This window comes from Mustela nivalis (genome assembly GCF_964662115.1).
Source record: "Mustela nivalis genome assembly, chromosome: X".
NCBI classification, from domain to species: Eukaryota; Metazoa; Chordata; class Mammalia; order Carnivora; family Mustelidae; genus Mustela; species Mustela nivalis.
This window is the reverse complement of record NC_139040.1, coordinates 46,034,489-46,062,346: the sequence shown is the minus strand read 5'-3', so window position 1 is coordinate 46,062,346 and position 27,858 is coordinate 46,034,489. Positions and strand designations below refer to the sequence as shown.

At 39.8% G+C, this 27,858-nt stretch overlaps 1 protein-coding gene and 1 long non-coding RNA gene across 3 annotated transcripts in view; one reads left to right on the top strand and one right to left on the bottom strand.

Annotated features, from left to right (window-relative positions):
* Positions 1-27,839, bottom strand: part of LOC309856129 — a 76,200-nt gene extending 48,361 nt beyond the window's left edge. The window contains exons 1-4 of one of the 2 annotated variants that reach the window (XR_014307075.1): positions 27,570-27,679; positions 23,407-23,531; positions 17,355-17,476; positions 16,310-16,407 (exon numbers count right to left, since the gene is read on the bottom strand). This is a non-coding gene — a long non-coding RNA (uncharacterized lncRNA). Of the gene's footprint in view, positions 1-16,096; positions 16,408-17,354; positions 17,477-23,406; positions 23,532-27,569 lie in introns of those variants that run through there. The other variant, XR_014307074.1, reaches the window with a different exon arrangement.
* CCDC62 (coiled-coil domain containing 62) lies at positions 305-15,260 on the top strand (the record flags this gene model as incomplete). The annotated part of the gene is given in 6 exon segments (XM_082717940.1): positions 305-605; positions 13,065-13,696; positions 13,837-14,188; positions 14,191-14,232; positions 14,235-14,559; positions 14,561-15,260. Coding segments are annotated over 6 exon segments (2,214 nt in total). The 3' UTR covers positions 15,123-15,260.
* Positions 27,840-27,858: the final 19 nt, after the last annotated feature.

Here is a 27,858-nt window from a genome sequence, read left to right as displayed (position 1 = left end):
AAGAGGGGAACAAGGTCCAGGCACCTGAGCCACCTGCTGCCTCAACAAGTAGTGGCCCTTAGCCCACACCAGCCCCAGCTTACCCCCAAGGTGGCTCCACTGCCTCAAACCATCCTGAGCTCCAGCCATCCCACCAAGACAACCCCAGCGGGACACACCCTGGGACACTCCTACTAGACAGTGACCACTACAGCTCCAGCCAACTGACTAAGGTGAAACAAGTACAAAGAACCCTAGAACATCCCAGGCCCACACTTAATTCAGCTCCAGACCACTTGCCAGGTCAATCACTGCATGAAGCACCATGAAACCTCCCAGCCCACACCCACCTCAGCTCCAGTTACCCACCAGGGCCGCTATTCATGGACCTTCACAAGCCTCCCAGCCTAAAGCCACTTCAGCTCCAGCCATTCTGCCAGCGTCAGCCTGTACCCACTTTGGATCTTGCAATCTTGCCAGTGTCCACTGTGTGGAGCACCCCAGAACCCTGTGGCCCATACATGCTTCAGCTCCAGATGCCCTGTTAGGACACCCACTGAGTGGAATACCCCAGGATCCCCAGGCTGCACCCACTACAACTCCAGCCAACCAGCCAAAGCAACCAGGTACACACAGTCTATACAGGGGCTGTCCCTACACAAGACCATTTCTTCAACTCTAGAAGTAGCTAGTCTGCATAAATCACAGAAAGAAACACAAAAAGTCAAACAAAATGAGGAGAAAGAGGAATATGCTCTGACAGAACAAAATAAAACCTCAGAGAAAGAACTAAACAAAGTGGAGACAAGCAATCTACCCGATAAAAAGTTCACAGTAACAGCCATAAAGAAATTCACCGGATGTGAAAGAAAAGTAGATGAACTCGGTGAGAATTTCAACAGAGAGAGAAAATATAAAAAGAACCAATCACACCTGAAGAATATAACCGAAATGAAAAATACACCAGAGGAAATCAACAGCAGATTAATTTAAGGAGGAATAAGGGGTGCCTGGGTGGCTCAGTCAGTTGAGCATCTGTTTTCAGCTCGGCCCTGAGATCAAGCCCCACATGGGGCTCTCCACTGAGCAGTGAGTCTGCTTCTCCCTCTCCCCCTGTGATCTCTCTCACTTTAGCTCTCTCTCAAATCAATAAATAAAATCTTTAAAAAATAAAAGATAAAGAGGAACAGATTAGTGATTGGAGGCTAGGTAGTGGAAACCATGCAAGCAACACCACAAAAAAAAAAAAGAGAATTTTAAAAAATAAGGACAGATTATGGGAGTTCTGGGGAAACATCAAGCATACTAACATTCACATCATAGGGGTCCCAGAAGAAGATAGAAAGGGGCAAAAAACTTACTTGAAGAAATAATAGCTTAAATTTCCCAATTCCAGGGAAGAAAACAGACATCCATATCCCAGAAGCAGAGATGCTCAAGTAAGATGAATCCAAAGAGATCCACACCAAGACATGTAACTATGAAAAATATTTAAACTAAAACATAAAGAGAAAATCTTGAAAAACTTAAGAGAAGAATACTTACATACAAGAGAAATCTCACAAGATTATCAACTGATTTTTCAACAGAAAGTTTGCTGGTGAGAAGAAAGTAACACAAAATATTCAAAGTGCTGAAAAGAAAGAATCTACAACAAAGAATACTCTACCCAGCAAGGTTATCCTTAAGAATTGAAAAAGAGAGAGGGTACCTGGGTGGCTCAGTGGTTTAAGCCTCTGCCTTCGGCTCAGGTCATGATCTCAGGGTCCTGGGATTGAGCCCCACATCAGGCTCTCTGCTTCCCCCAGCCTCTTCCTGCCTTTCTGCCTACCTGTGATCTTTCTGTGTCAAATAAATAAAATCTTTAAAAAAAACTAGTATGAAGGGTAAAAGACAAAAGTAGTAAAATCAATTATAACTAAAATATCAGTTAAGGGACTCACAAAATAAAAGGACATAAAATATAACATCATATACGTAAAATATGGAAACGAAGTAAAAAATGAAACAGACTCTTAACTATGGAAAACAAAGTTATGGTTTCCAGACAAGGGTGGGGGATGGATGAAATAGGTGATGGGGATTAAGGAGTGCACTTGTTATGATGAGCACCAGGTGATGTATGGAATTTATGAATCACTATATTGTAACCTGAAACTAATATGTAGGTTAACTCTCCTGGAAATAAATTTTTTTTAAATGAAGTTCTTTTAATATGTGTTCAAATTTAAAGAACCATCAACTGAACACAGAATACTATATATTTTGGATACTACATATAAAAATCATTATAACCACAAACCAAAACGTGTAATAGATATGCAAAAAAATAGAGATAAACCCAAGTATATAACTAAAAAAACTCATCAATCACAAGGGAAAAGAGTAAAAGAAGGAACAGAGAACAAAACATCCAGAAAAGAGGGAATTAAATGGCATTAACTACATACCTATTAATAATTACTTTAAATGTAAATGGTCTAAATACTCCACCAAAAAAATATATGGTGAATGAATAAAAAAAAAAAAAGCAAGATCCATCCATAATATGCCTAGGAAAGACTTCAAACTGAACAACACATATAGACTGAAAGTGAAAGGATGGAAAAACAGAATTCCATGCAAATGGTAGTGGGAAAAAATGTGCAGGTAGAAATACTTAGATCAGACAAAATAGATTAAAACAAAGACTAAGAGGCTGGGAAGATGGGAGAGTAGGAGGACCCCTAAGCTTGTCTCCTCCCAAGATACAACTAGATAACACTCATATCAGTGTAAATAACCCAGAAAACAACACAAAGATTAACAAAACAGACTCTACAACTCAAGACAGAGAAGAAGCCACATAGAAAAAGGGAGGAGATAGAGTTTGGGAGTGAAAAAGACTATGGAAGTCTACAGTTGGAAGGGAGCTGAGGGCCCAGAGAAGGGCAGGAAACAGACAATAACACTGCAGAATACACATGAGAAGAATATACTGTATATACGTGGTTTTGAAAGGAAGAGGGGCCAAATCTCCTAAGTTGTTACAATGAGCAAGACTGAAGAACTGGAATTCTAAAAGTAAGTGATCTCTGCTCTAGGAGCACACAGAAGATGTTAAGAAGTTGAACCCCTCCATGGGGTGCCTGAGTGGCTCAGTGGGTTAAAGCCTCTGCCTTCGGCTCAGGTCATGATCCCAGGGTTCTGGGATCAAGCCCCGCATTGGGCTCTCTGCTCAGCAGGGAGCCTGCTTTCTCCTCTCTCTCTCTGCCTACTTGTGATCTCTGTCTGTCAAATAAATAAATAAAATCTTTTTAAAAAAAAGAAGCTGAGCCCCACCCTTAAAGAGACAGCATGACAAACACCCTGCAGAGATATAGCCTATGAGGCACATTTAAAGGAGAGTGATTTACTCACCTCAGAGCTTGTGCTAGAGAAGTAGGAATCACAAGGAGTCCCCTCCAGAACAAAGGAGCTGGAAGGTACCATGTCCATTCCCCACCCCTCAGCATAAACACACAGCCACCTACAGAAGTCAGTGTGGTGCCAACACTCTTCCCTAACTTGCTTACACAAACCCTGTGCCCTCAATTGACAGTCTGCCCCTTTCGGTCCTGCTGGCCTCAATCTCTTGCTAAAGGGCCCCTCCCCCAGGAAAACCTTGTCAAAGACAAACCTTGTCAGTCTCCCATCCCATATATTTTGTGGGGCCTCAATTCTGATGACGGCTACGACAGCAACTGCCACTGCAGTAGCAGGCCCTACTGAAGCCTGAGGTATGCCTTGTTAAGGTTGCACACATGACCCACATGGACTTTGCTGATCCCCTTAGCCATCCCAGTCCCAGCAGTGGGTCTCATTTCAAAAGCAGACTGGCAGGTAACTTGTTAAAATTAACCCAACACAAGCCAGGGACCAAACACAGCTCACACAAAAGACAGCTACTGCACACAACTGGACTGAATGTAAACGTGTCCAGGACAAAACAGGGAACTCAGAACATACATAGGAGACACCTCTGAAGTGCCAGGTCCTGGGGAATAGGGACATTGCACTGTGGGCACTATAGGACCTCTACTTCATAAGGCCATTACCTTCAAGAGGAGGAGACATAGGTGACTTGTCTAACACAAAGAAACAGATGCAGAGTTACACAAAACGAAGAGACACAGGAGTATGTCCCAAATAAAAGAACAGGAGGAAAAGAACACAGTAAGGAACCTAAGCAAAACAGATACAAGTAATATGCCTGATAGGGAGTTTAAAGTAATGATCATATACTTACTGGACTTCAGAAAAGAGTGGAGGACATCAGTAAGACCCTTAACAAACACACAAAAAACAGCCAGTCCAAGATGAAGAACATAATAAATGAAATTAAAAATAAACTTGATGAGGGACGCCTGGGTGTCTCAGCCAGTTAAGCATCTGCCTTCAGCTCAGGTCATGATTCCAGGGTTCTGGAATCAAGCCCCATGCCGGGCTCCCTGCTAACCCTAAACCTAACCCTGGGATCAAGTCCCGCATAGCTTTCCTTGCTCAGTGGGGAGCCTGTTTCTCCTTCTAGCCTGCTCATGCTCTCTTTCTCTCTCTCAAATGAATAAGTAAAATCTTTCAAAAAATAAAATAAAATCAGAAATAAGACAATAATGCCCACTCTCACCAGTTTTCTTAAACATAATAGTGGAAATCCTAGCAGTAGCAATCAGAAAAATAAATTAATAAAAAGCATCAGTTAAACAGTCACTCTTCACAGATGACATAATACTATACAGAGAAAACCCTAAAGACTCCACCAAAAAACTATTAAAAATAATACATGAATTCAGTAAAGTTGACACAAAATTAATATACAGAAATCTACACACTAATAATGTATAGATTTCTAATTTCTAAACACTAATAATGAAGAAGCAGAAAAAGAATTAAGAAAACAACCCTGTTTATAATTGTACCAAAAAGAATAAAATACCTAGGAATAAATTTAACCAGAGGTGAAAGACCACTACTCTAAGAACCATATAACACTGATGTAAGAAATTGAAAAGAACACAAAAAAGGAAAGATATACATGCTCGTGGATCAGAAGAATTAATATTGTTAAAATGTCCATACTACCCAAGGTAATCCTCAGACTCAATACAATCCCTATCAAAACAGAAACAATGAACCACAGAACACCACATCAAAAACCAATGGTATACTATGTGGTGACTAACATAACCTAATTAAAAAAATAGTACTTTTCACAGAACTAGAAAAAATAATGGTGAAATTTGTATGGACCACAAAAGATGCCAAACAGCCAAAGCAACCCTGAGAAAGAACAAGAAGATTGGAAGTATACAATGCCAGACTTCAAGATATACTACAAAGCTAAAATGATCAAAACAGTATGGCACTGGTACAAAACAGACCAACATATAGATCAGTAGGGCAGGACAGAGAGCCCACAGAAATACACCCACACTTATATGGTCAATTACTCTATACAAATGAGGCAAGAATATATAATGGCAGAAAAGACAGTCTATTCAATAAATGGTGCTGGGAAGAGTGAACAGCTACGTGTAAGAATAAAACTAGACCACTTTCTTACACCATACACAAAAATAAAGCCAAAATAGATTAAAGACCTAAATATAAGACCTGACACCATAAAACTCCAAAATGAAAACACAGGCAGTAATCTCCTGGACATCAGCTGTAGCAACATATTTCTGGACTGTTCTCCTCAAGTAAGGAAAACAAAAGCAAAAATAAACTATTAGGACTATACCAAAAAGAACAACAAAAAACCCATCAATAAACAAAAAGGATACCTACTGAAGATATTTGTAAATGACAGATCTGATAAGGGGTTAATATCCAAAATACAAAGAGAACTTAAGTTATCACCAAAATGCCCTTCAATAGATGAATGGATAAAGAAGATGTGGTCCAGATATACAATGGAGTATTATGCAGCCATCAGAAAGGATGAATACCCAACTTTTGTATCAACATGGATGGGACTGGAAGAGATTATGCTGAGTGAAATAAGTCAAGCAGAGAAAGTCAATTATCATATGGTTTCACTTACTTGTGGACCATAAGGAATAACATGGAGGACCTTAGGAGAAAGAAAGGAAAATGAATTGGGGGAACTCAGAGGGAGAGATGAACCATGAGAGACTCTGGACTCTGAGAAACAAATTGAGGGTTTTGGAGGGGTGGGGGAATGGGTGAGCCATTGAGGTGGGTATGAGTGGTGGGGGAATGGGTGAGCCATGAGTGGTGGGTATTATGGAGGGCACGTATTGCATGGAGCACTAACTAGGTGTGGTGCATAAACAATGAATCTTGGAACACTGAAAAAGTAAATCTAAAAAATCAAAAAAAAAGTTATCACCAAAAAAACTCAAACAATCCAATTTAAAAATGGACAGAGGACCTGAATGGACATTTTCCCAAGGAAGACATATAGTTTGCCAAATAGACACATAAAATGATGCTCCATATCACTAATCATCAGGGAAATGCAATCAAAACCACAATGAGATCACTTATACCTCTTAGTATGAAGACAAGAAATAATAATTGTTTGCAAGGATGTGGAGAAAAGAGAACACTTGCATTACTGGTGGGAAGTAAACTGGTGCAACTACTGTCGAAAACAGTATGGCAGTTCCTCAAAATGTTAAAAATAGAAATATCTTATGATTCAGTAATCCACTACTAGGTATTTACCCAAAGAAAATGAGAACACTAATTCCAAAAGACATATATGCCTCTATGTTTCTTGTAGCATTATTTATAATATTCAAGGTATGGAAGCAACCTATGTGTCCATCAATAAATAAATGGATAAAGGAGATGTCATACACATACACACACACACACACACACACACACACACACACACCCCAGTACATAACACAGCCCTAAGAAAGAATGAGATCTTGTCATATGCAACAACATGGATGGACCTAGAGGGTATAATGCTAAGTGAGAGATATCAGAGAAGACAAAAACTGTATAATTTCACTTATATGTGGAATGTAAAAAACAAATGAACAAAGAAAACAGAGACAGAATTGTTAAGTACAAAGAACAAAATCATGTTTGCCAGAGGGGAGGGGTTTGGAGAGATGTGTGAAAAACACAAAAAGGATTAAGAGTTACAAACTTCTAGTCAGAAAACTGGTATGTCACAGGACTAAAAAGTATAGCATAGGGAATATAGTCAATAATATCGTAATAACATTGTATGGTGACAGATGGAGATGGTAACTATACTTTATCATGGACAGAATTATTGAATCACCACTGTAGACCTGAAACTAATACAACATTGCCCATCAAATACAGTTCAAAACAAGGGAAAGAAAATATGGTAAAATATTACAATGGAATGTAATTCAGCCATAAAAAAGTGGAAATCTTGTCATTTGGGATACCGTGGATAGACTTTGAGGGCATTATGCTAAATGAAGTGAGTCAGACAGAAGATGAAAAATACCATATGATCTCACTTACATGTTGAAACCGGGGGGGAGGGGTGGAAACAAACTCACAGAGAACAGATTGGTGGTTGTCAGAGGTGGAGGTGGGCAGCGGGCTAAATGGGTGAAGGGGGTCAAAAGGTACAAACTTTCAGTTTTAAAATAAATAAGTCATTGGATATAATGTATAGCATGGTGACTACAGCTAATAATACTGTACCGTATATTTGAGAATTGCTAAGAGAGTAGATCTTAAAAATTCTCACAAGAAAAAAATATAATTATATGTGGTGATAGACATTAATTAGATTTAGTGCGGTGGTCATTCTGCAACTTATACAATTTAAGTGCTTATATTGTACATTTGAAACTAGTAATATGTCAGTTACACCTCAATAAAGAAAAAAGAAATGGGTAGAAGTAGCCAAAGGCCACCAAAAATACTTACAAAAGAAACATTTGATAAGGATTTTAACCCTGATCAAACGATAGGCCAGAGACCTAAGAGACAGACACCTCACCAAAGACACACATACAGCACATGAGCATATGAAAGAAGGTCCACATCATATGTCGCCAGGGAATTGCAAATTAAACCAACAAATATATACCACTTCATAACTATTAGAATGGCCAAATTCTAGAGCAGTGAGTGACAACACCAAATGGTGGTGAGAATGTGGAGCAGCAAGAACTCTCTCATTTACTGCCAATGAGAATGTAAAATGGTATTTAGCCTCTTAGAAACAGTTTAGTGGTTTCTTACAAAACCATATATGTTTTTAACCATACAATCTAGTAATCACATTCCTTGGTATTTACCTAAAGATGAAAACTTACGTTCATGCAAAAACCCGCACACAGATATTCTAGGAGCTTTATTCATAACTGCCGAAACTTTGGAAGCAATAAAATGTCCTTCAGTAAGTGAATGGATAAACAAACTGTGGTACATCTAAATAACATAGTATTATTCATTGCTAAAAAGAAATGGGCTATCAAGCCATGAAGAGACATGGAGGAACTTTAAATGCTTATTACTGAGCAAAAGAAGTTAATCTGAAAAGGCTACATGTTGTGTGACTCCAACTAGATGACATTCTAGAGAAGGCAAAACTATGAAAACAATTAAAAAAGAGATCAGTTAGGGGTTGCAAGCAGGGGTACTGAGCAGACATTATTTTTAAGGCAGCAGAAATACTCTGTATGATACTATAATGATGGACATGTATAATTCCATATGTTTCCAAACCCAAAGAATTTACACAAGAATGAACTCTAAGGACACCTGGGAGGCTCAGTGGGTTAAGCCTCTGCCTTCATGACCTCAGGGTCCTGGGATCTAGCCCCGCATGGGGCTCGCTGCTCAGCAGGAAGCCTGCTTCCCCCTCTCTCTGCCTGCCTCTCTGCCTACTTGTGATTTCTCTCCCCATCAAATAAATACATAAAACCTTAAAAAAAAAGAATGACCTCTAAGGTAGACTATGAGGTTTGGGTGATTATAGTGTGTCAATGTAGATACATCAGTTGCAACCAAAGTACCACTACGGCAGGAGATGTTGAAAATGCAGGAGGCTTTTTAAGTGTGGAGGCAAGGTATATATAAGAAATCTCTGCACCTTTCTCTCAATTTTGCTGTGAAGCTACAACTACTCTAAAAAATCTAAGTCTTGGGGTGCCTGGATGGCTCAGTGGGTTAAAGCCTCTGCCTTCAGCTAAGATCATGATCCTAGGGTCCTGGGATCGAGCCCTGCATCAGGCTCTCTACTCAGCGGGGAGCCTGCTTCTCTCTCTCTCTCAGCCTGCTTTTCTAACTACTTGTGACCTCTGTCAAATAAATAAATAAAATAAAATAAAATATTTTTAAAAACCCACAGGATAGAAGAAAATAATAGCAAATAAGGGTCAAAAAACCCACAGGATAGAAGACAATAATAGCAAATAAGAGTCTAATATCTAGAATATATAAAGAATTCTTATAATTAAACAACAAAATGACAACCCAGGGGCACCTGAGTGGCTCTATCAGTTAAATGTCTGACTCCTGATTTCAGCTCAGATCATGACCTCAGGGTTGTGAGATCAAGCCCCATATCGGGCTCCACACCAAGCCTGCTTAAGATTCTCTCCCTCTTCTTCTATCCCTCCCACCCAGATCACACTCTCCCAGAAAAAAAAAAATGACAACCCAATTAACAAATGGACAAAGGACTTACATATTTTTCAGTGAAGAATTACATTATCTCCAGTAAGCACATGAAAAGGTGCTCAACAGCATTATTAGAGAAATGCAAAATAAAATCACAAGATACCACTTTACAGCCACTAAAAGCTGCCAAAAATTAAAAAAAAAAACAAACCCAGAAATGAGTATTGGTGAAGATGTAGAGAAAATGGAACCTTTGTATACTGTTTGTGGGAATGTAAAATGGTGCAGCCACTTTTGAAAGTTTGAGACTTTGTTAAAAATTGAAACACAGAATTACCATATCACCCAGCAATTCCAGGTATATACATAAAAGAACTGAAAACAGGAGTTCTAAAATGATCTAAAATGACTAAAAATTGCATGTGTCTGTGATTATAGTAAATATTATTGAGTAGTTTACTTTTTTTTTAAAGATTTACTTCTTTCTTTTGGAGAGACAGAGCCACTTAGGCACCCCTGAATTATTTTGTGTGAATTATACAGGGATAATATCTGAAGATAGCTGCTATACTCACACACACACTCTCACACATAAATACAGAATGAAATACTGACATATGCTACATCAATGAACCTTGAAATCATTATGTTCATTCAGTTAAAGAAGCCAGTCACAAAAGACCACATTACATGATTCAATTTATATAAAAATTCCTTAATAGTCAAATATACAAAAATGAAATATACATTATTGGTTACACAGGGCATGACAGAATGGGGAATTGGGGTGATTAGAGCTAAAAATTACAGAGTTTCCTTGTGATGTGATAAAAATACTTTAAAACTGATGGTGGTGATAGTTCCAGAGTTCTGTGAATATACTAAAAACAACTGAATTATATACTTCAAATGGGAATTATATGATAATAAACGGGTTTTTCTGTAAAAGAGAAAAAAAGAACTGAAGCAGATTACTAAGAGATAAGGGGCTCAGAACTTACACTGAGATAACAAGTTAAAGGCATCAACTACGGAAGCTCATTCACACATGGAACCCTTGTGAACAGGATTTACCTCCTCTAGTCAACTAATGGACAGGGATAATCTGCTCATACAGTTCAGATCCAGGACTATGTGATCTTACATGGACAGCACAGGATTTTACCACCTGAATATGCAGGATCTGCATCTTCCATAGTTTAGTGTGCACTCGGATGAAGAATGGCAAAGTGAGTTTCTTCAGATCAAACCCACCTTTGCCACTCTAGCTTGGCTACTGCCAGATTTCCTCACAGAAACGCTGGTAGACTTGTATTTCCAGTGGTCATTAACAATTTGCTAAGGATAATGACAGTGTTTCTCCATCTCTATTTCCTTGCTTCCATGAAGATGGAGATCCTTCCTCAGGAAAGATCCCACAATTTGGTGGACACGCAAAATGCCCCCACTTCTGATACAACCTTTAACAGGCAATGAACCAACCTTCTTCAAAGTGAAGGACCAGCCCCAGAATTACCCTATCAGTGATGTGCAACAGTTTCAGCTACAAGAGGCATAAAGAAATGAAATGAGGAACAACAGCTGTACTATCAAGTAGGACAACAGCCATAGCAAAGCAAAAAAAAACAACGACTACCTAGATTTTCCCAATTCTCTTTATCAGTTGTGTATACTGAAAAGAAGAAAAATAAATTCCTCCACATTTTATTCTGTAGGAAATGATGACTCATCCTTTTTAAAAGATTTTATTTATTTATTTGACAAGAGAGAGAGATCACAAGTAGGCAGAGAGAGAGAGAGGAGAAAGCAGGCTCCCTGCTGAGCAGAGAGCCCAATGCAGGGTTCGATCCCAGGACCCCAAGATCATGACCTGAGCCAAAGGCAGAGGCTTAACCCACTGAGCCACCCAGGTGCCCCAATGGTGACTCATCTTTCATGAGTTTTCACTTCGACTTATTACATTTCCCACATAATTTTCCTCTCTCATTTAAGGTAAGGAATACACATCTTTAAACAGTTTTAAATTCCTAAAGTCCCATACTTTTATTTCTACCACTTTATTATCTTCCTGTATTGCTTCCAGACCTTGGCTTCCTACCACATCCCCTTCCCCCATCCAATTACATGCAAATAACTTCCTACATTGTTATCACTGAAATTCTGAGTAAAATCACTCAATATAAGAGCAGTACTTTGTACAGTGAGATGATAAAGGCAAACAATAGAGGTGGTCTGGTTTTATTTTTGGAGAGAAGGATATTTTCTGACTTTACTGTAAAAAGTCACTCCTAATTATCAAAAGATGTATTTCCCCAGCACTCACCTGTTATTCTCAAAGTATATTTAGCACCAGTCTGCTACTCCATCTACCTCTAGATTTTTCTTCTCAGCATAGCTATGAGGATTCCAATCACAGCCATAAAAGGCAGCACAGCATGAACTGGGAATGGCAATGTAAAATAGTCAATCTCCACAGAAATATTAGACACTGCTTGGTATTATGGACCCCAAGTGGCCAACCATTAAAAAGGTTCCAAGTTCTAAGACACAAATAGCAATCTCCTTGAGGGAACACCTAGCTCTGGACTGAGTTGGAAGTTAATTTCCTATAATCACAGCCAAGGGATTAAAGAAGGCATAATGAAACCGACTACCTCAGATTTAAGAAGTTCCTTTATTCATATTTGTAGATGACTATATTCGAGAGCTACTAGAAAATGTTTATCTTCCTCCTGATTATCAATAAGCAGATACTTAGTACTATCTTGACTGGGGTATTTACGCACATGTTCTTTAGGAAGATGACAGCGTTAATACAAATATTTAGAAGATATGCAGGAACATAATCAAATGTTCAACACTTTGAGTATTTATACCATATACATATCAAGGGCCAGTACATTCTAGAGGATAAACAGCAGTGTTCAAAAGGCAGTAAACAGGGAGGTATTAGTACTCCTTTTATTACTATAGGTGGTGTTTGAAGTTATTTGAATCATAGTCTAATGAAGAAAATGATGAGAAAAGAACATGTCATGCATGAAAATCATGGGAGAAGGTTCACAGGTATAAAAAATATGGCAATCTTATGGGGATGCCAACACTCAGGAGGAAGATTTTGAACACTGCCGATAGTGAAAGAGGAAGGCTCTTTAGGAGAAGAATCACATGATCAAAAGGAAGATAATTTCTTCTTTAAGGACTCACTTAAAGAGCTCCCCTAACAAGAGTACACTAAATTTGCTAGGAAGATAATAAAAAAAAATTAATTCTATTAACAAAAAGAGATTGGGGGGGGGTGCCTGCATAGCTCAGTCAGTTAAGCATCTGCCTTCAGCTCAGGTCACACTTCCGGGGTCCTGGAATCAAGTTCTGCATTGGGCTCCCTGTTCAGCAAGGGAGTCTGCTTCTCCCTCTCCTTTTCCTCCTCTCCCCACTTAAGTTTGCACTCTCTCTCTCTAATAAATAAATAAAATCTTTTTTAAAAGGAGATCTGAGGTTCCTCTGGGCGGGCGGTTTGGGTGCTTACTCGGACTGGCCGAGGGCGTGGGGCTCCGGGGTTCGGGACTTGCCCCCCGCTCCAGGCAGGAGCACCTATGGCATTTGTAAGGTGACCTGCGCTCACCGACTTTCTCCGGGGGGCGGAGGAGGCACCCATGAACCCTTCAGCGACCTTCCTCACCGGGCGACAGGTGAACTACATAAAAGAACTGAAATAATCAGGTCACTCACAAAGAAGGTAAAAACCCTTGAATCTAATCAAACTGAATGCCAGGCAGTTCTTCAGAAGACTCAGCTACAGCTTCAGGAAATGGCTCAAAAGGCAACCCATTCCTCTCTCCTCTCTGAGGACCTCAAGGCTAAAAATGAAAATCTCAGCAACACATTAGTGGCACTTTCTGCCCAGGTAGGACAATTACAAGCTCGAAAACAGGCTCTCACTACAATGATAAAGCTAAAGGACAAAGATATTATCGAGGCCGTCAACCACATTGCAGACTGCTCGGGAAAATTTAAACTGTTAGAACATACCTTGCGTGATGCGAAGATGGTGGAGACATGTATCGTGAAAGAAAAGCAAGATTACAAGCAGAAAAGGTATGTGCTATGGTGAGTGCTGTGAAATGTGTAAACCTGGTGATTCACATACCTGTACCCCGGGGGATAAAAATATATTATATGTTTATAAAAAAATAAAAAATCATAAAAAATTTTAAAAAATTTAAAAAAAAGAAACTGAAGACACTTGAAGTTGAAGTCAATAAACTGAAAGCAGAGAGAGAAAAAAGGAAAGATGAGTTACTCGATATTGCAAAGTCAAAGCAAGAGCACACAAATGCAGAACTCCATAATCTGAGACAGATTTATGTAAAACAACAGAGTGATCTGCAGTTTCTTAATTTTAATGTGGAAAATTATCAGGAATTAATACAGATTTATGACTCAAAGATGGAGGAATCAAAGGTTCTGGAGTCCAGCAGAGACATGTGTTTGTCAGACCTTGAGAATCACTGCCTGAAAGTCGACCTCAAGAAGGAGAAAAATCAGAGGTCATTGGTTAAAAATGCAAAATTTGAGACCATGTTCCCACAAAATTAGACAGGAGCCCCTGTGATGTGTGCAAAGAGAAGAAGCGACAGGTAATCCTTCATTTGGGGAAAAAGGTGTATTTGCTATCTCATCTCTGTTTACAAAAGACTTACTAGAGAAGCAAAAGTCTTGGTCTCTGGGAGGGAAAATGCAGATCGAACCGGAAAACCAAAGTAGATTGTGCAAGATCCATGCAAAGTCACCAAAAGGTAATGGGATCGGGATTCAGAATGAAGAGAAACAACTCTCTGAAACATCCACATCATCTGATGAGAGACAGTGGCATGATGTCAACGTGTACCTGGGCCTGGCCAGCTGTTCTGGTTCCAGACAACCAGAAAAGCCAGATGTTGAAAGTCAAGATGACATAGAAAGGTATGTGCTGTTGCCATAAAAATGAGACCTGTCTAGGGGAGAGTGATATGTATGAATCCAAGTGCTGCCACACGAGTAATTTCATCATTGAAGCCCCAGGCCCCATGTCTGACATGGAGTGGATGAGCATTTTCAAGCCTTCTAAAGTGCAAAGTACTGTTCGCCACAAATCTGTGTGTACTTGTTCGGAAAGTGCCAGTGGGAGGAACCACAACTCCGCCATGAGGGAGCTAATTGCCATCCAGCATTCCCACTGTTCGGGTTCTTCAAAATCTGCCCCTAGAGAGGATGAGAAATTGATAGAGACAGAGCCCTCTTCATATGCAAAGAACTCACCTAAGATTTTCTTATTCAACAAAGAGGCACCATCGTCCAGTGACAAGGATGACTTTTTGCCCACAAGCAAGCTTCAGCGTTTGCTGGCAGAGTCTCGCCAGATGGTTACGGACCTGGAGCTGAGTACTCTGCTCCCCATCAGCTCTGAGAATCTCAGCAGCAGTGCCAGAAACAACTTAGAAGTCGCACAAGAGTCAGCTCAGAAAAATACCTTTCTTAGTAACTGAAGAACACAAAAGTCAACTTCACTGTTCATTGTGGTCGTAGAAGCCAATTTCTCATCTTTGGAAGGCAGAAAGCAGACATCAATACCTAACACTTAACCTTGAAAACAAAAAGGGGATTGTAGTCCTTTGTAAGCAACATTTAATACCAAAGGGAAGCAGAAACTGAAAGTTAATTTTTTAACATCTATAGTTTGTTTTCAAGTTGACTGTTTTCATGTTGAGGACTTTTTTTTTAATGTGTAAGAAATTAGACCTTACTGTGTATTCTCTATATACAAACTTGGAATTCTGCTCAGAGAGAAAAGGACTTCTCTGTAAAGATGCAGACTACAGTTAAATACCAGAGAAGCTCTTTAAAATTGTGGACATCAAATAGAGAACCCCTGCATGTAAAATGCTGTTTTAACTATCTACTTTTTAAAAAAACCTGTGCAGTGGGAATATGGACATTTGGGAGTGTATGTGCTTTGGTGAGTGCTGTGAAGTGTGTAAACCTGGTGATTCACAGACCTGTACCCCTGGGGATAAAAATATATGTTTATAAAAAATAAAAAAAATTAAATTTAATTTAAAAAAAAACCTGTGCATACATTTAAATTATAACCAACAGCTTATCAGAGTCAGCTGCAAATCTATGAGAAGTAGTATTCTCTTCACTGGTGGCTTTACCCCTGGATTTTGCTGTGTAGAATAGACATAAAATGATAATATGATACAAAATATTTTTAACTGGAAAGTATCTCCTCAGTTACTGACAATTGAGGTCCTTCTGTCAAAGCTGAACAGAGCCCCATCTCATCTGGGTCTGTAGTGGTCCCATCTACTTACACAAACAAAAGCTTGTTGGAAGATCAGGTTTTATATGCATTTTTTTTTATCATTAGAGACTAAAACACTTCCATTTTAACTTATAATTTAATTTTTTAAAGAATATACTGTGTGTATTTCTGTCCCTTGTAAGAGAATTGATCAGCTTCATTCAATAAAAAAAATTTTAATAATAAAAAGAGATCTGATGTTCAGTTCACATTAATATGAATATTTTATATCCGAACAACACAATTTTGTACGGTCTTGAAGAAAAACATTGATAAAAACTCAAGAGTGAACTGAACCTGAATATGGATCTGAGGAAGAGATAACTAGTTAAAGTAAAAGGTCCCTAGAACTGTTATCTACATACAGACCCACACGTGCTTCTCCAGTACGAGGCAGTGATGCCACTTGCAACTTCTCTGCGGTGATCTCAAAGGAAAACACACACTGGGTCACATCAAAAGTATTCCTAGGGAAAGAAATACAAGAAGAGGGAGCTGAGTAACAGAGGCATCAAACAAAAATGGTGACGGTTCATAGTTGTTCATGACATTAAAATAGCTAGTTCAGAGTAGTAAAGAAATGAGACTAGTAACAATAACTAACATATGAATGCTTACTGCATGCCAGGCACAGCAAAGCATGTGCTTTATATTATTTAATCAAATTACAGATGAGGAAATTGAGGTTCACAGACACACAATTAAAAATGTCAGAGTTGGCATTTAAACCTAAGGCTTCTGACTCTTAGTTTATGCTGTTAAATTACCTCCAATTGTAAACTATCATTCAGGAGAAAATTAGATTATGACCCTTCTGGCTTTCTCTTCTTCTTTGGTCTTGTTAACTACCTCCTATACATATATACCCTTCCAAATGAGTTTTCATTGGCTACTACAATCTATTAGACCTTTCACATATTCTGGAAGACATCTTGATTTACTAAAAGGAACTACAGCTCTTTGGAGAAATGACTGATTCTCCAGTGGCTGAGGCAAGGAATATACAAAATAGGCATCCTGTAGTATAAGAAAGTAAGGAAAGTGCACAAAAAACACAACAGTGAGGGCATGCCAAAGGAACATAGGGACCAACATGAAAGAGCTTCCAATGGACAAAGCTGAAACAATTGGAGAAACAAAATAAATAACCTACAGAAGAATGCTAAATAATTTATGTAGTCTCTCCCCCTCCAAGAAGTCGAGCTTAATTTTCCCCAATCCTTCTTAATTATGGTATATGAAGTAGAAAAAGTAATTTTACGGAGCAGAAACCTGTCCAACACTACCTTGGCCTGCTGATCAAGGCCTTGACATGACACAATAAGAATGGTCTTCCTCCCAAACACCCATAATGCAGTCTAATCATGAGAAAAGCCATCAGACAAATTCAAATGAAGCATAATCTACAAAATACCTGAGCAGTATTCCTCAATACTGTCAAGGTCATCAAAACAAAGAAATTCTGTGAAACTGCCACAGTCAACAGAAGCCAAAGGATCCATGACAAGAACGTAACATGGTATTCTAGACTGGGTCCTATAATGGAAAAAAAAATAGATTAAAAGTAAGAAAATCTGAATAAAGTATGGACTTTAACAATAACATACCAGTATTGGTTGATTAATTGTAACAAACAGAGCATACTAAACAAACATGTTGATAAAAGGAACAACTGTGGAGGTCAGAGGGTGGGTGGATATGGGAACTCTGTACTATCTTTGCAACTTTCTGGAAAATCTAAAATTATTCTAAAATACAAAGTTTATTTTTCAAAAAAATCAAAAAGCCTGGAAAAAGAAATATAGTCAAATCCCAGCCTTTATCCTTATTAACTGCATAACCCTGTTCAAGTCATTATCTGAGCTTTGGTATCCCTGTTTATAAAATAGATACTCTTTTTAGGGGACATCTGCAAGTTAGCAGACTAGGAAGGTCTGTCCAGGCCTTCCAGCCCCCACCCACACTGACATTTAAAAAATAAACAACTAGAGGAGACAAGGAAGATGACAGAGTTGGAGGATCCTGGGCTCACCTCCTCCCACAGACACACTAAGGCAATAACTTCATGTAGTGCAGTGCACTCTGAAAACTACCTGAACACAGGCAGAAAAGACCCTCTCAAAGCCAATGACATTTTAAAAAGGGGGGAGAGGCTATATTGAGAAGAGTAGAAGGGGCAGAGACATAGCCAGCAATCAAATGCCTGACACAGTGACCCACAAGCAGAAGGTGTATCACAGGCATGGAGGGATTTACTGGAACTTTTTCCAGGAAAGGGAATGCTAGTGGGCAGCACCATTTTTCTTGCCCTCCTTTAGTCTAGCTGGCCCAGCACTGGCGGACACCAGTTCTGATACTCTCCATCTACCTTGCTAGCACTCTCTGCCCTGCCTCAGTGTTCCCCTGCAAACCCACCCCCGTGGGAGCCCCTCCAAAGCAACTACTGCCTCATCATGCCTGGCAGGCAGCCCAGCCCAGGACAGGCACCCCTATAAAATGACTCCTGCCCTGGGGAGGGAGGTAAGATTCCTGCCCCTTTTACAGCATACCCACAGCCATTGTGGCCAGCCAACTCAACCAGCTGTACCAAGAGATGGTTGCACCCACTAGCAAGCCACCAGCATCTATAGCCCTGCTTCTCAGCCAGCTACAATGGGAACTAATTCCACCTACCAGCACACCAAACAGCAGCTATAGATGGGACTCTCAACCAGCTGTGTTAGGAGCTACCCCACCCACCAGAAAGCCAGCAACAGTTATATCTGCACCACTCACCAAGGTGCACCAGGGTCCAGCTCAGCCTACCAACATGCTCACAGCAATCACACCTGGGTCACTGCTGACAACAGGGCTGAAGGCCAGCCAGGCCCACAAGTGTACCAGCAGCAGTCATGGCCAAGTCACAAGAAGACATATGTCCCACAGAGTGGACACTCCCACAGTGGCTTGTTCTGTTGACCATGAAGACTGTACTACTGAACACCACAAGGTGCCTTTTCATAAGGCCACTACTTTCAGGACAAGAAAACATAGATGATCTACCTAATTCAAAGAAACAAACACAGAGACTCGGACAAAATGAGACAAATATATTCTAAACAAAAGAACAATAAAAAGCTTAAGAAAAAGAACTAAATGAAATGGAGATGAGCAATCTATCTGATAAGGACTTCAGAGTAATGGTCATAAAGATATTCATCAGACTTGACAAAAGAGTGGATGAACTAAGTGAAAACAGCAACAAAGAGACAGAAAAATATGAAAAAGAACCAAATAGAACTGAAGGATAAAATAACTGAAGTGAAAAATATGCTAGAGAGAATCAGGAGCAGATTTTTAAAAATGTAGAAAAACAATGAAGCAATCTGGAAGACAGGGTAGCGGAAAGCATCCAAGCTGAAGAACAAAAAGGAAAAACACTTTTTATTTTATTTTTTTTAAAGATTTATTTATTTATTTGACAGAGAACACAAGTAGGCAGAGAGGCAGACAGAGAGAGAGGGGGAAGCAGGCTCCCTGCTGAGCAGAGAGCCCGATGTGGGGCTCGATCCCAGGACCCTGGGATCACGACCTGAACCGAAAGCAGAGGCTTTAACCCACTGAGCCACCCAGGCGCCCCGGAAAAACACTTTTTAAAAATGGGGATAGGTTAAGGGACCTCTGAGACAATATCAAGCATACTAACATTCACATTAGAGAGGTCCCAGAAAGAGAAGACAGAGGGAAGGGGGCAGAAAACTTATTTGAAAAAATAATAGCTAAAATTTCCCTAACATGGGGAAAGAAAAAGACATCCAGGTCCAGCAAGCTCAGAGAGCCCCGAACAAGATGAACCCAAGGAGGTCCACATCAAGACATACATTAATTAAAATGTCCAAAAAAATTAAAAATAAAAGGAGAATCCTTAGAGGCACTTGGGTGGCTGAGTCAGTTGGGTATCCACCTCTCTATCTCAGCTCAGGTCATGATCTCAAGGTTGTAAGATCAAGCCCTGTGTCAGGCTCTGTGCTCAGGTGGAGTCTGCTCAGGATTCTCCCTCTCCCTTTCCCTCAAATAAGTAAATAAAGAGAATCTTTTAAAAACAAGAAAAAAGCAAATAGTACAAAGGAAATACCATAACCTATAAGCTGATATATTAGTAGAAAATCTGTAGGCCAGAAAAGAGTGGCATGTTATATTCAAAGTACTGAAAGGAAAATACCTGCCACCAAGAATATTCAACCCACAAGGTTATCATTCAGAATTAAGGGAGAGATAGTTTCCCAGAAACAAAAGATACTAGTACATCACCACTAAAACTGCCTTACAAGAAGTGTCAAAGGGAATTCTGAAGTGGAAGAGAGAAAGCCACAACTAGAAGAAAATTATGAAAGGAAAAAATTTCACTGGTAAAAGCAAACCAAATAAAGGTAGTAAATCAGCCACTTATAAAGCTAATATGAGGGTTAAAAGACAAAAGCAGTAAAACAATTATATCTACAAAAGTTGGCTAAGAGATGCACAAAATAGACATAAAATATGACATATAATACATACAATGTGGAGTGCAGGAAGTAAAAATGTAGTGTCTTTAGAATGTATTTGAACTTAAGTGACCATCAACAAGACAGATTGCTATATATATGCCACATATACATATATATCTATATATATATGCTGTTACATGTGAACCCCATGATAACCACAAAAAAAAAACCTGTAATAGATACACAAAAAGTAGAGAGAGGAATCCAAGCATAATACTAAAATCATCAAATCACAAGTGAACAGAACAAGATGAAAGGAAAAGAACAATAAACACAACCAGAAAACAAAAATGGCAATAAGTACACACCTGTCAATAATTACTTTGAGTGTTAATGGTCTAAATGCTCCAACCAAAGAAACAGGGTGAATTAATAGATTTTAAAAAGCCCATCTATATGCTGCCTATAAGAGACTCACTTCAAACCTAAAGATACATAAAGACTGAAAGTGAAGAATAGAAAAAGATCCTCCACGTAAACGGAGACGAAAAAAATAAAAAATAAAAAAGCTAGGGTAGCAATACTGAGATCAGACAAAACAGACTTCAAAGACCATGACGAGAGACAAAAAAGAGCATTACACAATAAAGGATCAATCCGACAGCAGGATATAACAATTGGGTACAGGATATATGTACCCAATAGAGGGGCACCTAAACATATAAAGCAAGTATTAACAGACCTAAAGGGAAGGATTAACAGTAATTCAGTAAGAGCAGGGGTCACCCACATACATCAGTGGATCACCCAGAGAGAAAATCAATAAGGAAACCATGGTTTTGAACAACCCACCAGACCAGCTGTACTTAACAGATATATACATAACATTCCACCCAAAAATAGCAAAATACACATTCATTTGCCCACGGAAAATTCCCCAGCATAAATAACATGTTAGGCAACAAAAAAAAGTCTCAATAAATTTATGAAGGCTGAAATCATATCAAGTATCTTTTCAGACCACAGTGGTATGAAACTAGAAAACAATTACCAAAAAAAAAAAAAAAAAAAAGAATGGGAAAAACACAAACACGTGGAGGCTACACATGCTACTAACCAACCAACAGGTCAACTACAAAATCAAAGAGGAAATCAAACATACATGGAGACAAATGAAAATGGAAACACAGCTGTTCAAAATCTTTGGTACACAGCCTAAGCAGCTTTAAAAGGGACGTTTACAGGGTACCTTGGTGGCTCAGTCATTAAGTGTCTGGCTTTGGCTCAGGTCCTGATCCCAGGGTCCTAGGATTGAGCCCTGCATCCAGCTCCCTGCTCAGCAGGGAGCCTGCTTCTCCCTCTCCCTGTGCCCCTGCTTGTGTTCCCTCTGTCACTGTCTCTCTGTCAAATAAATAAATAAAATCTTTTTTAAAAAAGAGAGAGGGAGAGACGTTTACAGCAATTCAGGATTACCTCAGTATGAAAAATCTCCAACAATCTAACTTTACACCTAACAGAACTATAAAAAGAACAAAAAAAGTCCAAAGTTAGTAGAAAGGAGGGGGAAAAAAGATCAGAGCAAAAAATAGAGTTGATCCTTCAACAGCATGGATTTGAACTATGCAGGGCCACCTACACACTGTGTTTTGTATGTGTGTGTGTGTTTTTTAAGATTTTTTATTTATTTAACAGGGAAAGAGAGAGAGAGAACAAGCTGGGGGAGCAGCAGGCAGAGGGAGAGAGAGAAGCAGGCTCCACACTGAGCAGGGAGCTCAATGTGGGGTTTGACACCAGGACCCTGAGATCATGACCTGAGCTGAAGGCAGACAATTGACAGACTAAGTCACCCAGGTGCCCCCAGATTTTGTTTTATAAAGTATAGTACTGTAAATGTCTTTTCTCTTCCTCACAATCATCTTTTTTTTTAAGATTTTATTTATTCATTTGAAAGGGACAGAGACAGAGAGAGCACAAGCAGAGGGAAAGGCAGAGGCAGAGGGAGAAGCAGGCTCCCCGCTGAGCGGGCAGCCTGCTGTGGGGCTCAAACCCAGGACATGGAGATCATGACCTCAGCCGAAGTCAGATGACTAACCATCTGAGCCACCCAGGCGCCCCTTCCTTACAATTTTCTTAATAACATTTTCTCTTTAGCACACCTAATTATAAGACTAGAATACATACATATTAAATATGCGTCAATCAATTGTTTATATTCTCAGTAAGGCTTCCAGTCAAGAATAGGCTATCAGTAAAGCTATGCAGGAGTAAAAGTTGTATGCAGATTTTCGACTCTGCAGGAGTTGGGGCTCCTAGCCCCCACAATGGTCAAGACTCAACTGTAAATGATAGGGTGCCTGGGTGGCCCAGTGGGTTAATGCCTTTGCCTTTGGCTCAGGTCGTGATCCCAGGCTCCTGGGATGGAGCCCCGGGTCCCCCCCACCCCCGCTCAGCAGGGAGCCTGCTTCCCCCTCTCTGCCTGCTGCTCTGCCTACTTGTGATCTCTCTCTCTGCATTAAATAAATAAAATCTTTGAAAAAATAAATAAAATTTGAAAATTTTTTTAAAAATAATCAACTGTAAATGAAATAGAGCCCCCAAAACAATAAAAAATATAATGAAACCCAATGCTGGTTTTTGCATTTTTTTAATTTAATTTTTTTTTAATATTTTTATTTTTATTTTTAAGATATTTTTTATTTATTTGACAGAGAGAGAGAGAGAGAGAAGTCACAAGTAGGCAGAGAGGCAGGCAGAGAGAGAGGGGGAAGCAGGCTCCCCACTGAGCAGAGAGCCCAGGTGCCCCAATTTAATTTTATTTTTTTTCAGTGTTCCAAAATTCATTGTTTATGCACCACACCCAGTGCTCCATGCAATATGTGCCCTCCTTAATACCCACCACCAGGTTCACCCAGACCCCTACCCCCATCCCCTCCAAGTTTGTTTCTCAGAGTCCACAATCTTTCATGGTTTGTCTCCCTCCTCTGATTTCCCCCAACTCACTTCTCCTCTCCATCTCTCAATGTCCTCCGTGTTACTCCTTTTGCTCCACAAATAAGTGAAACCATATGATACTTGACTTTCTCTGCTTGACTTACTTCACTCAGCATAATCTCAGCTCTGGTTTTCTGAAGAGATAAAAGTGATAAACCTTTAGCCAGACTCATCAAGAAAAAGATAAAGAAAACTCAAATAAAATCAGAAATTAAAGTTACAACACCAAAGAAATACAAATGATTTTAAGAGGCTACTACAAAAAATTATATGCCAATAACTGGACAACCCACAAGAAATAGAAAAGTTCTTAGAAATATACAATCTTCCAAAACTGAATCAAGAAATGGTAGAAAATGTGAACAAACCAATTACTAATAACAATATTCAATCAATAATCAAATCCCAGCAAAAAAAGTCTACAACCACATGCTTCACAGGTGAATTCTACCAAACATTTACAGGAGAATTAATCACTATCCTTTTCAGGGGCACTTGGGTGGCTCGGTCAGTTAAGCATCTGCGTTTGGCTCAGGTCATGATCCCAGGGTCCTGTGATAGAGCCCCATGTCAGGCTCCCTGCTCAGTGTTCTCTGGCCCTCTCAAATAAGTAAATAACATCTTTTTTTAAAAAAACGCAATGGAATACCACTTCACACCCATTAACGTGGCTATTACTCCAAAAATAAAAATGTAAATAACAAATGCTGGTAAGGATGAAATGGGAATTCCCAAGCACTACTGATGGGAATGTAAAATGATGCAGCCACTGTGGAAAATGGTATGGCAGTTTCTCAAAAAATTATACACAGAATTACCACATGATCTAGCAATTACACTTTTGGATACATACACAAAAGAATTCAAAGCAGGAACTCAAACAGGTATTTGTACTCCTATGTTCATTGCATTATTCACAATAGCCAAAAGGTAGAAGTAACGTAATTGTCCTTTAATGGATGAGTGGCTAAACAAATTTTCATGTGTACCTACAATGGAATATTATTCAACCTTAGAAAAGCAGGAAATTCTAACACATGCTACAACACAGATGAGCCTTGAAGGCACTACACTAAGCGAAATACACCAGTTACAAAGTAAAAACATGTTAAGATTCCACTTATATGAGATACCTAAAGTAGTCAAATTCATAGACAGAGAGAGTAGCATGGTGGTTGCCAGGGGCTGGTGGGAGGGGATAATGGGGGATTAATATTTAATGGATATGGAGTTTCCGTTTGGGGAAATAAAGAAGTTCTGCAGATGGATAGTGATGATGGTTGCACAATGTGAATACACTTAATGCCACTGAACTATACACTTGAAAATGGTTAAAATGGTAAATTTGGGGGCATCTGGGTGGCTCAGTGGGTTAAAGCCTCTACCTTCAGCTCAGGTCATGATCCCAGGGTCCTGGGATGGAGCTACACATTGGGCTCTCTGCTCAGGGGGAGCCTGCTTCCTCCTCTCTCTCTCTGCCTGCCTCTCTGCCTATTTGAGATCTCTGTCAAATAAATAAATAAATAAAATCTTTTAAATAAATGGTAAATTTTGTCATGCATACTTTGCTATAATAAAAGAATACATACAGCACACTAAAACAATCCCCCAGGTTTTGTGAGACTGAAGATCTATGTAGAAAAGTTTTGTAATCTATATAGCCCTTCACAAATACCAGCTCTTTTTGATCATTATCACCCTGTTTACTCCAACCTGATACCATTACCCGCATGATCTGTCCAGCCCTGTTCACCCAGCAGCACACTGTTGGAGTTTTAGTGTGGTACAAGTGATATCCACCCTTGTTTTGCTAAACCCTGCATTCCACACATCACTGCAATAGTCTCCCAGAGTTCTGGTTCTGAAACAGAACAAGGCCCCCCAAAAGATATAAGTTTTAGACAAGCCTGATCAGATTCTAGGGGGGAAAAAAACTCAGAGACTTCCTCCTCTTACCCAGTTCTCCCCAATACTTGGTTTGGAAGCAGTCCTCATTTAGCAGCAAGAGGTCACCATGCCATTGCTAAGAACAAGGAAAATCTTCCTCCAATTCAGCTAACCAGCTAACTCCCTGGCCTACTACCAAACAATGTATCTCATAAGGCAGCCCTTGAGCAGGTGAACAATCAGGACACTTCAGGGTTCTAGGAAACGAATATAGGAAATGTATTCATTGAGTTTGAACTAAGAATGAAAGTAGTTAGATAAGAAATAAAAAAATAAGTTTGCCTGGGTGGCTTAGTTGGTTAGTGTCTGCCTTTGGCTCAGGTCATGATTCCAGGATCCTGGGATGGAGCCCCTTGTCAGTCTCCTTGCTCAGAGGGGATTCTGCTTGTCCCTCTTCATCTGCCCCTGCTCTCTCTCTCGCTCACTTTCTCTCAAATAAATAAAATCTTTTTTTAAAAGAAATTAAAAATGAAAATGCTAAAATCAAAAGACCGGAACAACCACCTTTGATGGGCTGCACAATTCTCTATACTGTAGCCTCAGAGCTGAACCCTCAAAAACTCACAGAAAGTATAAATATTACTGCAGAACAGGTGTGATAATACAGTAGTGCAAAACGTAGGAATAATGTTTCTTTCTAGAAAGCAAGCCAATTGGAACCTACACCCAGATACTGACCAGAATCTGTGTGACCCTTCAGGTGCTCTCTGAGCGCCCCAAGTTTCCTTAGCTATTATAGGTGCTGGTCCTTGAGAATTTCTCCTAACATAAGTAATGCTACAGTGCCATCTGGAATCTTTTTCATGTAATGATGTTTATCCAGGAGTTCCTGCCTTTGCAGATATTCCCTGGAGACCAAAGAGGGATTTTATTCCATGGCTCCGAGGAACTTAAATGTCAGTCAAACACGAAGTAGTACTTATCACAGCCTTTTAAGTTTTACTTCTATGGCCAAGTGTGCCCTCACAATCTTGAATGTCTTCACTTGCTTCACTTTTACGTTGGCCAAGATTCTTGGTATCGTCAACAAGACTAAATATGAACTTGGGACTTTTCCATGAAACTTTCTGCCAATGCCCCACAAATCTTGAATTTGGTTTTCCAAATTCAAATCCCCCAAATAACACTTATTCTAAGTATAGTCCCACTTTTGTAGAAATGCATTTTTCCTAGTTCCCCCTCACACACCTCTTCATACTGCATCGATATTGTTAACTGAGGTTCAGTCATGACACCTACAAAAGCACCATGAGACCCCCTACCTTCTGCCTTCATTTTGTTATAACCTATAGGCTAAAGATATGTAGCGCTCTGAGAGTGTTGCAGTCAAGGAAAACAACTCTGAGGGACAACAGGCACTGAGGCAAGAATCACTAGCACAGGGCCTATAAATTAAACCCAAATATACAAAAGCAAAAGCTTAGGAACCATCCCCTGCACACACCTCCTCCTTTATAACCAGTGGATTAAGGTTGATGAAGAGAGACCAACAATCCATTCTCTACAAATGACTGATGACAGCTCAAGTCCCTGGTTATAGGTGCCTCAACCTATTCTTGAATGGTTCGTTGTTATGAGCCACCGACCCAGTATTACCAAGTCAAATGTTCTAAGTTCTCTTCCAAAAATGGTAATAAAATATGCTGAGTCGCTCATATTCCCGCAGTTATACTGGGAGACAACAGCTACAGGGGTTAAACATTCAGTCCCCGAAACAAAGCAATCTGAGTTCAAATCCTACTTTAGCCGCTTGCTGCGTACCCCAATCAATGATCTTTTCTGATACCCCGCTAGCCTATGCCCTCCGCCAGCTCGCTCCTTCACCACCACCAAACATATGGAGCCGAGGGGGGGGGGCTACACAAGAGCAGACAGAAGTCTGTTCTCCCTTTACCACACCATCTCCTTGGCTATGGTCACGCCTTGAATTTGAGCGCTCCTCATTCTCTCATTCACTAGACTGCCGCGACTCTTTCCTCATATTGCTTGGTACACTCCAGCTTTTTTTTTTTTTTAATAATTTTATTTATTTATTTGACAGACAGAGATCATAGATAGGCAGAGAGACAGGCATAGAGAGAACGGGGAAACAGGCTCCCTGCTGAGCAGAGAGCCTGACGTGGGGCTTGATCCCAGGACCCTGAGATCATGACCTGAGTGAAGGCAGAGGCTTAACCCACTGAGCCACCCAGGGACCCGGTACACTCCAGCTTTTACAAACTCACCGGCACGCTGCTGGGGCGGGACCAAGCACTTCCCTTCCCTCATAGGGAGGAACTAAAATATAAGAGTCAAGGTTTTTAGCAAATGACTTCCCCGTTACCACGGTAAAGCGGCTACCGCCATCTTTAGTGTGGCCGATGATTCTTCGTGTTGGTCTAAGAAAAAATGAATAATAAGGAACTCTACAGACTAAAATCCTGCAGGTTAGTCTAGGACCGCACAAGCCTAAATCGGAACCGAGTTATATTCCGGTCGCAACCCAGCCCGGAGTCGTTAGCTCTTGGGGATGGA